Source organism: Homalodisca vitripennis, chromosome 2 (assembly GCF_021130785.1).
Source record: "Homalodisca vitripennis isolate AUS2020 chromosome 2, UT_GWSS_2.1, whole genome shotgun sequence".
Lineage (NCBI taxonomy): Eukaryota > Metazoa > Arthropoda > Insecta > Hemiptera > Cicadellidae > Homalodisca > Homalodisca vitripennis.
The window spans coordinates 172,299,242-172,311,736 of record NC_060208.1 but is presented as its reverse complement, the minus strand read 5'-3'; the positions used below and the strand labels follow the sequence as shown (position 1 = coordinate 172,311,736).

Below are 12,495 nucleotides of genomic sequence, written 5' to 3'. Positions count from 1 at the left end.
TGAAGTGTTTTTAAATGTCAATGGTCTTAGATTTTGTTTGATCATGTTTCTAGTTGAAAATTGTGTGGTTTACTTATATGTAATTTTGTTGTTAACCTTTGCGTAGCAGAGATGGTTGTTTGTAAACAAATAATTTTGTTCTTCGTATGGAAGTTTTTATTCGAATTGAGCAAAGTTTTATCATACACAGTTGATTATAAAATACATTAGAATGGGGTACGCTGTTTACAGGAGATAGGAGACTGGTGCAGACACCCTTCCTCAGAAGACATTTCCACCAAATAACAATTTTTCATAATGCATCTAATCACACTCAGATCCAACTTTTCTAGACCTAATTCTGTGTTTTGAGTGCTTTCTTTTATGCTTGGAATATTAAACGACAATGGAACACCATCTTTTATATTTTTCTTTTTGTCACACTTGTTATATGTGTTCCTTTTGATGTACATTGAACTCTTTCACACACTACCTTAAAATCTATTACAAACTCATCAGCTTCAGCTTTCATAAAATCCATAACTTTAGTAATCACTCTCAAACCTGGTTTTTGTACACAATGCTATCTAATTTTCAACCAACCAAGAGAATTGGCCACATTCAATGTTTTACAAATATTCAATAACTAGGAAGAACCCTACAAATCGATAAACATAGAACTAAATAAATGACACACTTGTATGAAATTAAGTTACCAACTCACCACATTTAACCCTTTGAACGCCAAATTCTTTTATAGCCATTTTGCCCTACTTCCAAATTACAGAATACTTTGATTTCTATTTTTTTTTTTAATATAAAGCCATTATTTAATTTATTTGAATAGTTGATTTATTTATCAAATTGAAAACTGTTTAATGCTTTGTTAGGGAATTTTTTTAACAATATGTCATTTTTTACATTACAAGTACCAGTATAAAATTATGAAATCTATAAACGTTATTTTGATAAAACATTATGTTTCCAAAATTATACATGAACAAAAATTATGTGAAAAGTAGAGAATTGCAAATGTTGAAAAATAGTAAAAAGAGTTTTTTCTAGTTGTTTACAAAATAAACCTCCATAGAATTGTAAACCTCAGAACAAATTTCAGAGTGTAATGCCGGAATATCAGTACATGTCTATAAGCTTTATCAAGTTTTGTGTGTGTGTGTGTGTGTGTGTTTCTCTGTACAAGAAGTAGGAATTTACAATTCCTACCTCCAACAGCCAAAAAAGGTATAACACTAATCCAATCGTGGTTCAAGTAGATTTTCCAAAAAATACTTAGAAATTCATCACTAAAGAACTTAGTTTGCAAGTTAGCAGACGGCGGTTAGATAGCAAAATTGAATTGCCTAACCATCTAGCAGCAAAGTTCGACAACTAATATGACCCCTGATATTTTAAAATTTAGTTTGTGGGATTACTCACTTTGAGTGTTAAATAGATTTCAATGCTTGCAAACTAACTCGCTTATGCCGTTAAAGGGTTGATGAAGCGAATGACACAAGTAACGTCATTAAGTTAGCTTTGGACTGAAGAAAAAAGAGCAAGTTGTGCACAAGCGCTGGACAAGGTTCGAGCTGGATGGCTTGGTCAAAATCATGGGTAGTATGGCAGTTGTTGCCAAATTCATTTGAAAATTGAAAAGTAATCATAACTGAGTGACTTGCCTAAGAATCAAAGATGGTTGAAAAAAATTAATATATTTAATATTGGAATTTCAAATTATATCTATATTCTCTAAGTTATATTCCCATTTTCTTACTGTCTTTGCAGCTTTAAGTTGTTATGAAAATTACATTCAACCAGATCTATCATGCTCGGCTATAACAAATACCACTGGATACTGCTTAAACTGCTATACAGTACTAAACACATGCTCTCAGAAACATTGTATTATTTTAGATCCTAGTGGAGTACTATATACTTATGCTAAAAATTCAGAAATATTCACATACCATACTACTCTAATTTTATGACTTGATAAGTCAATATTTCTAATTTAACCAAATGTCTAAATTGGTTTACTAGTTTGAAAGCTTTTACTCTAATTCAAACAGGTTTGTGTGAACAAAAACGGGTAACAAATGTAAATTCTACTGATTGATGACAAGTATTTTAATAACCATACTTCACAAAGAATTCCTAATATGTACAAGAAATCTGTTTATTAGTTTTTTTTTTTTAATTTCTCATTTCATTACTCTAACAAACAAATTTTCATTTGCTAAATAAAAATACTTTACATTGTGGTCATCATATGTTATTATTAAAACCTTACTTCTAGCTCAACATAACCTAATAACACAGCCATTTACAAAGCAACTGTCAATTCAAAATACTAACTGTACCCTCTACCTGGACCAGTTGTGTTATTTTTGGACGGCTGAACAAAATCTTATTAAGACGCAAATCTTGGACAGTAACTTAATAATATCCGTGAAAGAAACGCATCACCTCAAAATTTTATGGCATTAAGTAATAAATAATGTTATCAGTTTCCTTTTGTTTTTTGCCTGAATAATGGCATCATAATGAAATGTAAGTGTTTATAGTCTTACAAACACGTGTAGTTTATTAAAAGCATAAATAAATAGATTTTGTTACTTTTTACCAAATTCTGGATTATTATTATTTTACTTATCACAAAACATGTCATATTTTTTTACTCTTAATGTTTTAAAATAATACAACAATGTTTGCCACATTAAATATATTTTTGTTTTAATTTTTTTGTTTATTATAAATATTTAATATGATTTTGTGCAAAATTTTACACCAAACATAAAAACTACACTGAACATTATATCAAGAAAACAATGTTGCCAATCAATACTTGTACAAGTACACTACTCAGCATTATATACTTTTGATACATCGTGACACCTGTTATGTTTTACCTTACACAAATGTTTGACTCTGACCACTCTGCAATTTTAGCGTGTTCTAAGTGAATTTGAAGTTTAAATATTCATTCACAATGTAAAACTAAAAAATCTTAAAATTCAAAATTTGGTATAAAATATACATTATTTAATAAATAATGCGTTCTCAGCTAAGTAGAAAAATATTGAAGTTTAATTCATTTTGACTGTGTCATCATTACCTACCTGGGATTAGTATAAAAAAACATAATATTATTGTTTTTTTTTATTAGCCTTTTGTTAAAACTGTACTTGAAAATATGAATCATATCATAATGAATAAATAGTTTAGCTATGTAATATTGTACATGCTTTATATATAAAAACAGTAACTAGTACATTCAAGTAGTATTAACCCTTTGAGATCGGCATCCAATTCAAATGATTGGCCTCTCATATTGCCCGGCCACATTGGTGACCATGGCTGTTCTCTGCCTCTAGTTGGCCAGGTTGTTGATTTATTACGACGTCCTGTCCCTCAACTTGGCAAGTCACATTTAATGACCCTCACGAGTTTTAGGTTGTTTATGTTGTGTTAACACTCATAAATTGCATTGATTGATATGATTAATATCAGATAAACAAACCATTTTTGAGGCAACATTTGTACATTTTAAGGTGAGATCAGATTATTCGTTATTTATACATGTATAATGTAATATACATATAAATGACATACAAATCTTTTAGTATACATTGAGATCTTAATTCAGTGCTACGAGTTCCAGTCAGGTTTGAAGTATTATTTTCTACTGTTTATGTGATAATTAAATAATTTAAAACTACTACATTTTTAACTGCTTAAAATATTAAGAAACATGCAAAAATAAAACAAATCTTGCCTAATGTATGTTGAACTCTTCTTACAAAAACCCTCCTTTATTAATCTTTTGTAATCTTGACGGATTATTAATAAATATAATTCTGAATTCTTGAGAGAGCCACAATGATGATATTTTTTTCCATTTTCTTTTTAGAAAAATTAATTGATGGTGGTCTTAACTGTCTGTGCGAGAAATGCTAAGGTAGCAATCCAATGGTTTCTTTATTTATATATAAGAGTTTTTCAATGTTTTGAACAACTGCATGAATGTCAGATACTCTTTCAATAACATTCATTAGTGTTTGGAAAAAACATGTACCAGTGAAAAATGAGCCGTTATTAAAATAGTGATAATGCCAGACATCTTTCTGTATTCTATCCTGTATATCACTTCATTCATTATTGTTTATGTTTAACAATCAGAAGAAAATAAATATGATGTAAATCAAAAATTTACCAGTTATAAAAATATCACTGTGGTACTCTAATCCATACAGAAAAAAATACATAAGAGAATTATTTTCCTAATTTTAGTTTATATATACTGCAATATTTAAAATATAAAATTTAAAAATTATACAAATCTATTCAGTTTGTATGATTTTCTATGTTGTCTGATGATTAGTCACATTAATATATCATATGTAACAGACTACAATTACTGCATTTGCATGTGCCTCTTTATTAATTAAGTAACATTTTATCAAATAAACAGAATTGTAAAATAGGTTATATTTATATAAAGTTCAACCAAAAAATAAATCAATAATGACTAAATTAAAAAATACAACATAAAATTACAGTAAATTATTTCTTAAACATATATTTTTTATAAACTGGACATGGCATTTTGTAAGCAAATGCTCAAGATGACACTTAATAACATTTGTTATGATTATAATCATTGAACCAAAAGGGTTTAACAAAATCATGCAAAACCTTATTATAACATACACAGTAAATAATTTACAGAGTTTAGGCAATTGATTCCATAGGAACTTTAATAACAAAGTTTCACCAAAATAGAGAAACATTCTTTCAGTTTTCCTTTCACAACAGTATAAAAAATATAATATACTCTGAATATCGTTAATAACAATGCAATCCTCAAAATATATTAAATTATACACAACATATAAACTATTTTTACGAGCCACAAACCTTAAAAGTACTAATATTAACAAAACAATGGTGTTCAAAAATTAACAAAAAAATTACATTGAGTACTTACAAATATATGAAATCAGTGATATTTCAACATCAAAGACACTCACTAAACATCCAAATATAGGAAAGATCACTTGTTTTACATCTTAATTATAAATATAAATAAATTTGAAATACACTAAAACTATGAGCTGCTTTTAATAATAATGAGAAATTGTACAAAATATCATCCACCTGCAGTTAAAATGTCACAACGCACAAGACACATTGTCAATAAAATATATTACCTCTCCTTATCAAAGGAGTCTTAAATAAATCCATACTTACACTAATCTAACTCTATCAATATCAAATAAGGTATCTATGTCTGTAGCCTAACATCTCAACTTTACACCCAGCTCCTGTAGAGGCCAGCTGTCAGAGTTTGTGGACCTCAGTCCTTAGAGTGAAGCGGAATCACAAACTTTGGCCCAAAAGGTGATCGATAGCGGATACTAAGCTGGGTGAAAACCTTGAAAAATAAAACAAACAATAAGGATATACCAATTAAATCAACACATAAGTATTACAAATACTAGAACTATAAAACTCATCATTTAAGGATTATTTCAAAGCCAATGTTATTTACAGACCATTTCTCTCAGTTAAAAATTACAAGAAAGAATGAAACAACATAAAAAAATTGCTATCTTGGAAGGGTTAATTCAATGTGAATGTTGAGTTCAGCTTCATTTAACCTTCCGCTTAGAGTAGCATCTGAAATCTGACACCATTACAGACTGGACTCCTAGAATCTGAAGTCAACATCAGTCAGAAGAGATCCAAAAAGTCAGTGACGAAGAAACTCAACTAGACCAATAGACAAACCTCTTTATTTACATATTCTTTGAGAAGAGTAATTGCCGCAACAGTTTTAAATAAATGGTTAAAAAAGCTAAAATATAATTTGAGTCTTGATTAACTCGGCCTACATCCCTGGCAAAGGAGTTTCTGCATACTATAAGTCCATACCAAATATTCTACTCAAATAATGAGTGGTATGCTACTTTTGCTGTTTCAACGTCACAGGAGTTTTTGAGTGCATACAGGCTGGTATTTAATTTTCCACAAAGGTTGTCTCCATGTGATGCCCAAATGAGTTTGCTGTCAATAACTCAGAGATATTTTGCTTAACTTTCTCATTCAATGTCTGGTAGCTAAGGCAGGTCAGTGGTTCTGTTTTAAAAATGTAATTGTTGAGTATTTTTCTCATTAATTAAAAGATAATTTTTTAACAATACTGATTAGCCATTTTGTATGTAATATAAGATTGCATTTCTAATATTTTTCTATTTTTCAGCACCTAAGAATGAAGTGTCGTCTGTGTACATAATTGCTTGTCTGTATTCTTGAAGATATCTAAGCAGGTCGTTGGTCAGCATGATAAAAAGGTTGGTCCTATCACTGAGACTTGGGGGTACACATATTTATTGATTGGGAGCAAAGGTAACCTTGCTATATAGGTATTGTGTATTTTGGTGTATGTCAGTTCAACTATTTGTGTTCTTCCTGCCAGATAGCTTGCAGCTTTGCCTTTACTTCCCATACACTTCATTTTGTTTAACAGTAGAGAGTAGTCTAAAGTTTCAAATGCCTTACTGAAATCTAAGAGAAACCCAGTAACAGATGCTCCTTTCTCCATCAGATTGATAATTTACTCAATTAATCAGAGCTGTGATAGTTGACCTTCCCTTTAGGAAGTCATGTTGTTGTCTACTGAGGATGTTGTTCTTAATAAGATGACATTATTCGGTCATGCGTTGCCTTTTCAACTACTTTGGATATTGTAGGTAAGATTGATGAGAGTCTGTAGTTTTCTATTGAGGTTGTAAGTCCTTTTGAAATTTTGGAATTATCTTGGATGATTTCAGAGCTTTTGGGAAAATACCTTCTTTACAGGATAGGTTGATGATGGGTGTTAACAGGGATGTGATCTCCTCTTTGCATTGTTAACATAGTTTTGAGGAGATCTCGTCCAATCCAAAAGATGGTTTTGATTTTAGGCCAGATTGTAATTTTTGATATTTATGATTTTGTGGTTGGATTTAAAATGAATTCAGGCAAAGTTTGGAGTTCAAATGGTTCTGTTACTAAATTGGTACTGTGTAGTGACTCTGGGTGTTATCTGCAGCTGTACTGAAATGGTTATTTAGATGCTGTGCTACCAGGAAAGGATTTTTTTATCAACTTTTTATCTATTACCAACTCTATGGGGGTTGAATACTCCCCGTTTCTGGATTTCTCATAGTTGATTACATTCCAGATGGCTTTTTGTTGAGATTGGGAGTACTTTATTTTGAGTTTGCAAGTACAAATGGCAGATCTGGGAACTGTGTTATGATTTCTGTCTTGATATCATCGTTGTGAAGGTTAGTGCATATAAATTCAATAAAAGGTGAAGTACTTTGTGTGACTCAGGTTGGGAGGCATAGCCTTTGTATGCTGTGGATAGCCAGCATGTTTTAAAATTACTTATTACTCATATTATCGGTTAAATCATCTACATTTATGTCCCCCATAACAACAGGACATTTGTGTGTTGGTATCAGGTCCGATGTCTTGTAGACAAGGCATCAAGGGCTATCTTTAGACTACTGTTTGAACGTCTGTACACTCCTAAAAGGTATTTTTGAGTTTTACCAAAGTTACTGCAGAACAAGGAGAGTTCACAGACTTTTAAAATTGTGTTGTCTGTAACTTCTATATTTTCTACTTTAATTTCAAGGCTGCCATTCACATAAACGGCCACACCGTTTTTTGTTGTTGTTGTAAACTTCTCTTGAGAAACGTCCTACAAGAGTGTAGTTGTTGATTCTGGTACTAGTTAGCTCCTCACTTCGAAGACAATGTTCCATAAATAAAACTAAGTTGGGTTTTTTGTTTCCAGTAAATCATTAAGTCTATTTGTCTTCCTTAGGAGGTGGTTTATATTTTGATGTAGGATTTTAAGCTGTCTACAGTTTTTTAGTACTTTAGGGAATTTTTGAAGAACTTTGTTTAGGAATGTTTCATTTTGCTTGACATTCAAGTTGACAGATCTAAAATAGTCTGTGGTAATTGGATTTTTTTAATGAAATCCGGCAAATTTGTATTAATCATAGATGTCTTGTCAGGGTTTTCTAATTGTTCCTATGTGTCTGTCAAAGAATTCCTCATATGTTTCTCCATCTTCCAAGCTTTATTGCTGTAACTGGTGGCTTCATTAATCCCATTATTAATTTTTTTTTAGGTTAAGTAAATGTAATGTATGCGGGTCGACACTGTACTCTCTATGGGTCGGGAAGATTAATTAAACTACACATTTAGAGTAACATTGCTCTAGGACCGCTCGTAAGGAACGGACGGGACCGCGGAGGTTACATGACGGTGTCTGGTGGTGGACTCCGGGTGGACTGCTGGCTGGCCAGCTTGGACCGTTGGTTGTAGGGTAGTGGCGTGATGTGACGTCACAGGAGAGCAGCCTATGAGCATTCTTTATTCTTTTAGACCACATCGTATGTTACATCGCCTGACAATACATACTGCCAACATCACTGGTGCAGACATTAAATATCACTATGGATACCTACCAACTTAGTACTTCTCACACTAAATACACTACAATCCACATAGACCACATAGTGTCCGACAACGGACCACCTTTTACCAGTCAAGAGTTTAAAGAATTTTTTGATGTCAAATGGTATCAAAAACACACGTTTTCACCACCATACCACCCAGAAACCAATGGTTTGGCAGAACGGTCAGTCAGAACTATTAAAAATAAATTGAAAACAGCTCTTCATAATTCCAAGCCTTCTTTTATCACGGAAAGATTTAAATTTAGTAGGCGGAATCAATTGGATCATGAAAACGGTTAGCGATTATATTGTGCATTTAAAACAGTTATCTAAGTATTGTGAATTTGGTGATAAATTGCCAGACTACTTAAGGACAGATTAGTCGCGGGTCTGCGAGACCAACAGATACAGAAAAGACTTCTCGGGGAGGAGAACCTCACTTATGAAAAGCCGTGCAACTAGCTACTGCAATGGAATTTGCTGAGAAGGGGGCGGCCCAGATGACAACTGCAGGAGGACGTATTCACCGGATGCCAGCGCAGCGGGTCGATACCGAAAAGGACACAGGCGGCGAGCATCGCAGCGAGACGGTCATCGGACGGCGGGAAGGCGCTGGGAGACATCACCTGCTATTGTTGCGGCAAGCGAGGATCACACACAGCATCGCAATGTCGGTTTCGTGAGTACACGTGTAATCATTGTAAAAGAAGGGACACCTTGAAAGAGTTTTGTAGATCGAAAAATCTTGTTAACAAACCTAATGAGAACAAACCAAATGTTTTTACAAATAGGTCTAAGGAGCCTTCAGCTAAAGGGAAACAGTTTTACAGCAATAAAAAGCAATATGTTTATAAAGGTAGGCAGCACTATGTAGAGGAAAGTAAAGAATCAGCAGAGTCCGGTTCAGATAATCACTGGAAACATAAAAACAATGACGATGTGTATGACATTTCCAATCTATTTACGGTTAAAGAAATAGAAACTAAGATTAATAAAATTGAGCCAATAACGGTACAGTTATTAGTGGAAAGTAAGGAAATTGTATTTGAAGTCGATAGTGGAGCTTGTGTTTCAGTTATGTCAGAAAAAGATTGTAAGACTAAGTTAGGAAATATAAACATGTATCCAACTAGCTTAGTATTAAGTTCATATACACATGAAAAGATCAGGCCTTTAGGTAAGGTTATGGTCAATGTACAACATAAAGGTAAAGAGAAACAATTAGCTTTATACATCGTAGCTAATGGGGCTAATCTCTTGTTAGGGCGTGATTGGATGCAAGCATTAGATTTAACAGTTAGAGTGCCTAGTAATGTAAACAATGTACAGTCAGCTGATCGCACGAGCATGGTGGGGGTTGTGCCAACTGCAGGCGGCAGCGCGGCAGACGCATGCACGCCTGTCAGTGGAAGCCACAACACACCTGTAGAGGTAACAAACAAACATCTGTCAATCCGTCTGTTGTCAACAACAACAAACAAGTAGAATTACTGTACAATGAGTTTCCAAATGTATTTACGGATAAGTTGGGATGTTTCAAGGGTGCACCAGTTAAATTAAAGTTAAAGAAAAATGTAGTACCAAAATACTTTAAACCTAGGACGTTACCTTTTACACTTAAAGAAAAAAGTAGAAGCCGAGCTGACTAGACTAGAACAAGAGAACGTTATTTCACCAGTAGATACCAGTGAATGGGGGACTCCCATTGTACCAATTATTAAGGCTAATGGGAAAATAAGAATTTGTGGGGATTATAAAATAACTGTAAATCCTTTCTTGGAGGTAGACCGACACCCGTTACCGAAAATTGAAGAAAATATTTGCCAGCCTACAAAACGGAGAAAAATTCTCTAAAATAGATTTATCTTCAGCTTATCAGCAGCTTAAACTAGATGTAGATAGTCAAACGTATTGTACAATTAGCACACACAAAGGATTGTTATGCTTACAATCGCCTATGTTTTGGTATCAGTTCAGCACCGGGAATATTCAGAGAATAATAGAACGAACATTACAAGGTATCCCGGGGGTAACTGTATTTTTAGATGACATTCTAGTAACAGGTAAAAAACAATGAGGAACACATGCATAGACTTAGACTAGTGTGTCAAAGACTTGAAGACAATGGGTTCACAGTGGAGCAAGAACAAATGTAAATTTTTCTGTGACAGTTTAGAATATTTAGGTTTTGTTATCAGTAAACAAGGGTTGCATACCGCACCTAGTAAGGTTGAAGCAATTGTCAAGGCACCTGAACCTCAAAATGTGACACAGCTTAAAGCCTTCCTTGGTCTTGTTAATTACTATTCACGTTTCATTCCTAGGATATCCACTATTTTAACCCCAATGTATCAGTTGTTAAGAAAGGATACCGATTTTGTATTTAATTTAGCATGTAAGAAGGCACTACAAGAGATTAAGCAAAGTTAATCTCTGCTGAAGTTTTAGCGCATTATGATCCTGCATTACCACTAGTGGTAGCCAGTGATGCTAGTCCATATGGCATTGCATCAGTTTTGAGTCAGATTCAATACGACGGTACAGAATAAGACCTATATCATTCGCAAGTAGAGTGTTAAATAGCGCTGAGAAAAAACTATTCACAAATAGATAAGGAAGCATTAAGCATTGTATTTGGTGTTAAGAAATTTTAGTCAATATTTATATGGTACACAGTTTTTGTTAAAAGACTGATCATAAGCCTTTAGTGGCTATTTTTGGACCAAAGAAAGGGTTACCTGCTTTCGCAGCCAGTAGGTTACAACGATACGCTTTGTTTTTAAGTGGTTTCCAATATGAGATTGTGTATGTTAAGTCCCAAAACCATGGCAATGCCGATGGTTTATCTAGATTACCTGTAAAATAGTGAGATTAAAGATGAAATCTCGGATGATGACCTTAATATTAATGTCATAGGTACCTATTTGCAGTGTTTAGCTGAAAATGACATACCATTAAGCTATGTAGACATAAAAAGAGAATCAATGGTAGATAGTGAATCAAAAAGGTAATATCCTTATGTAGAATTAGGTTGGCCTATTGTAACTGAACCAGATCTAAAGCCATTTGAAATTAGACAGTCGGAATTAACCTTGGAGCAAGGGAATCCTAATGTGGGGGTACAGGGTGGTAATACCTAAAAGGTTCAGAATAAACATTCTGAACGAATTGCATACTTCACACATAGGTATTGTTCGCATGAAGGCATTAGCCCGTGCATATGTATGGTGGCCTAATATCGACCGGGACATAGAACAACTAGCTAACAGCTGTGCAGCCTGTTTGGAGGAACGAGCAAAACCGCCCAAGGCTTTCCTGCATCATTGGAATGTTCCGGAACGAGTTTGGTCTCGAATTCATATTGATTTTTTTTGGACCTTTTCAGTCCAAGTTATTTTTGGTGGTAAAAGATGCGTACTCTAAGTGGCCAGAGGTGTTGCCCGGTGCTTCAACGGCAGCTGTTCACACGATTGTGAAATTAAGGGAATTATTTAGTAGGTATGGTATTTTAGACCACATCGTATGTTACATCGCCTGACAATACATACTGCCAACATCACTGGTGCAGACATTAAATATCACTATGGATACCTACCAACTTAGTACTTCTCACACTAAATACACTACAGTAAAGATGATTATTATTTTTGTGGAGGGTTGATGGACCTGTGCTTCTACCAAGAAATGGTTTTTGTGGTTAAAAGATACATTATACGTCTGTTTTGTTTCAATGTGTTGTTGGTTTCATGTATTTACTTTGGCTTGTAAGCAAAGTTCTTTAGCAGTTGTAAGAGCTTGCCTCGATATAGCAACTTGCAGTGAGACGCTGATATGGTTTTTACAAAACTATTTCTTTTCCTGCTTCGAGAAGTGGTAAGTTTGGGTTTCTAGGTCTATGAAGTCGACTCATTTCATCTTGTGACTTTTGTCTCTCAATTGGTCTTTAAGTAGTGTGACTGAGTGTTCCATACTGTCCAGTCACTTTTCTAATAGA

General features: G+C 33.6%; 1 protein-coding gene across 1 annotated transcript in view; it reads right to left on the bottom strand.

Moving 5' to 3' along the window:
* Positions 1-2,088: 2,088 nt before the first annotated feature.
* Positions 2,089-12,495, bottom strand: part of LOC124355902 (enhancer of mRNA-decapping protein 3) — a 29,488-nt gene continuing 19,081 nt past the window's right edge. The window contains exon 7 of the mRNA XM_046807055.1: positions 2,089-5,413. Coding sequence (XP_046663011.1) covers positions 5,336-5,413 — 78 coding nt within the window. The 3' untranslated portion in view covers positions 2,089-5,335. The remainder of the gene's footprint in view (positions 5,414-12,495) is intronic.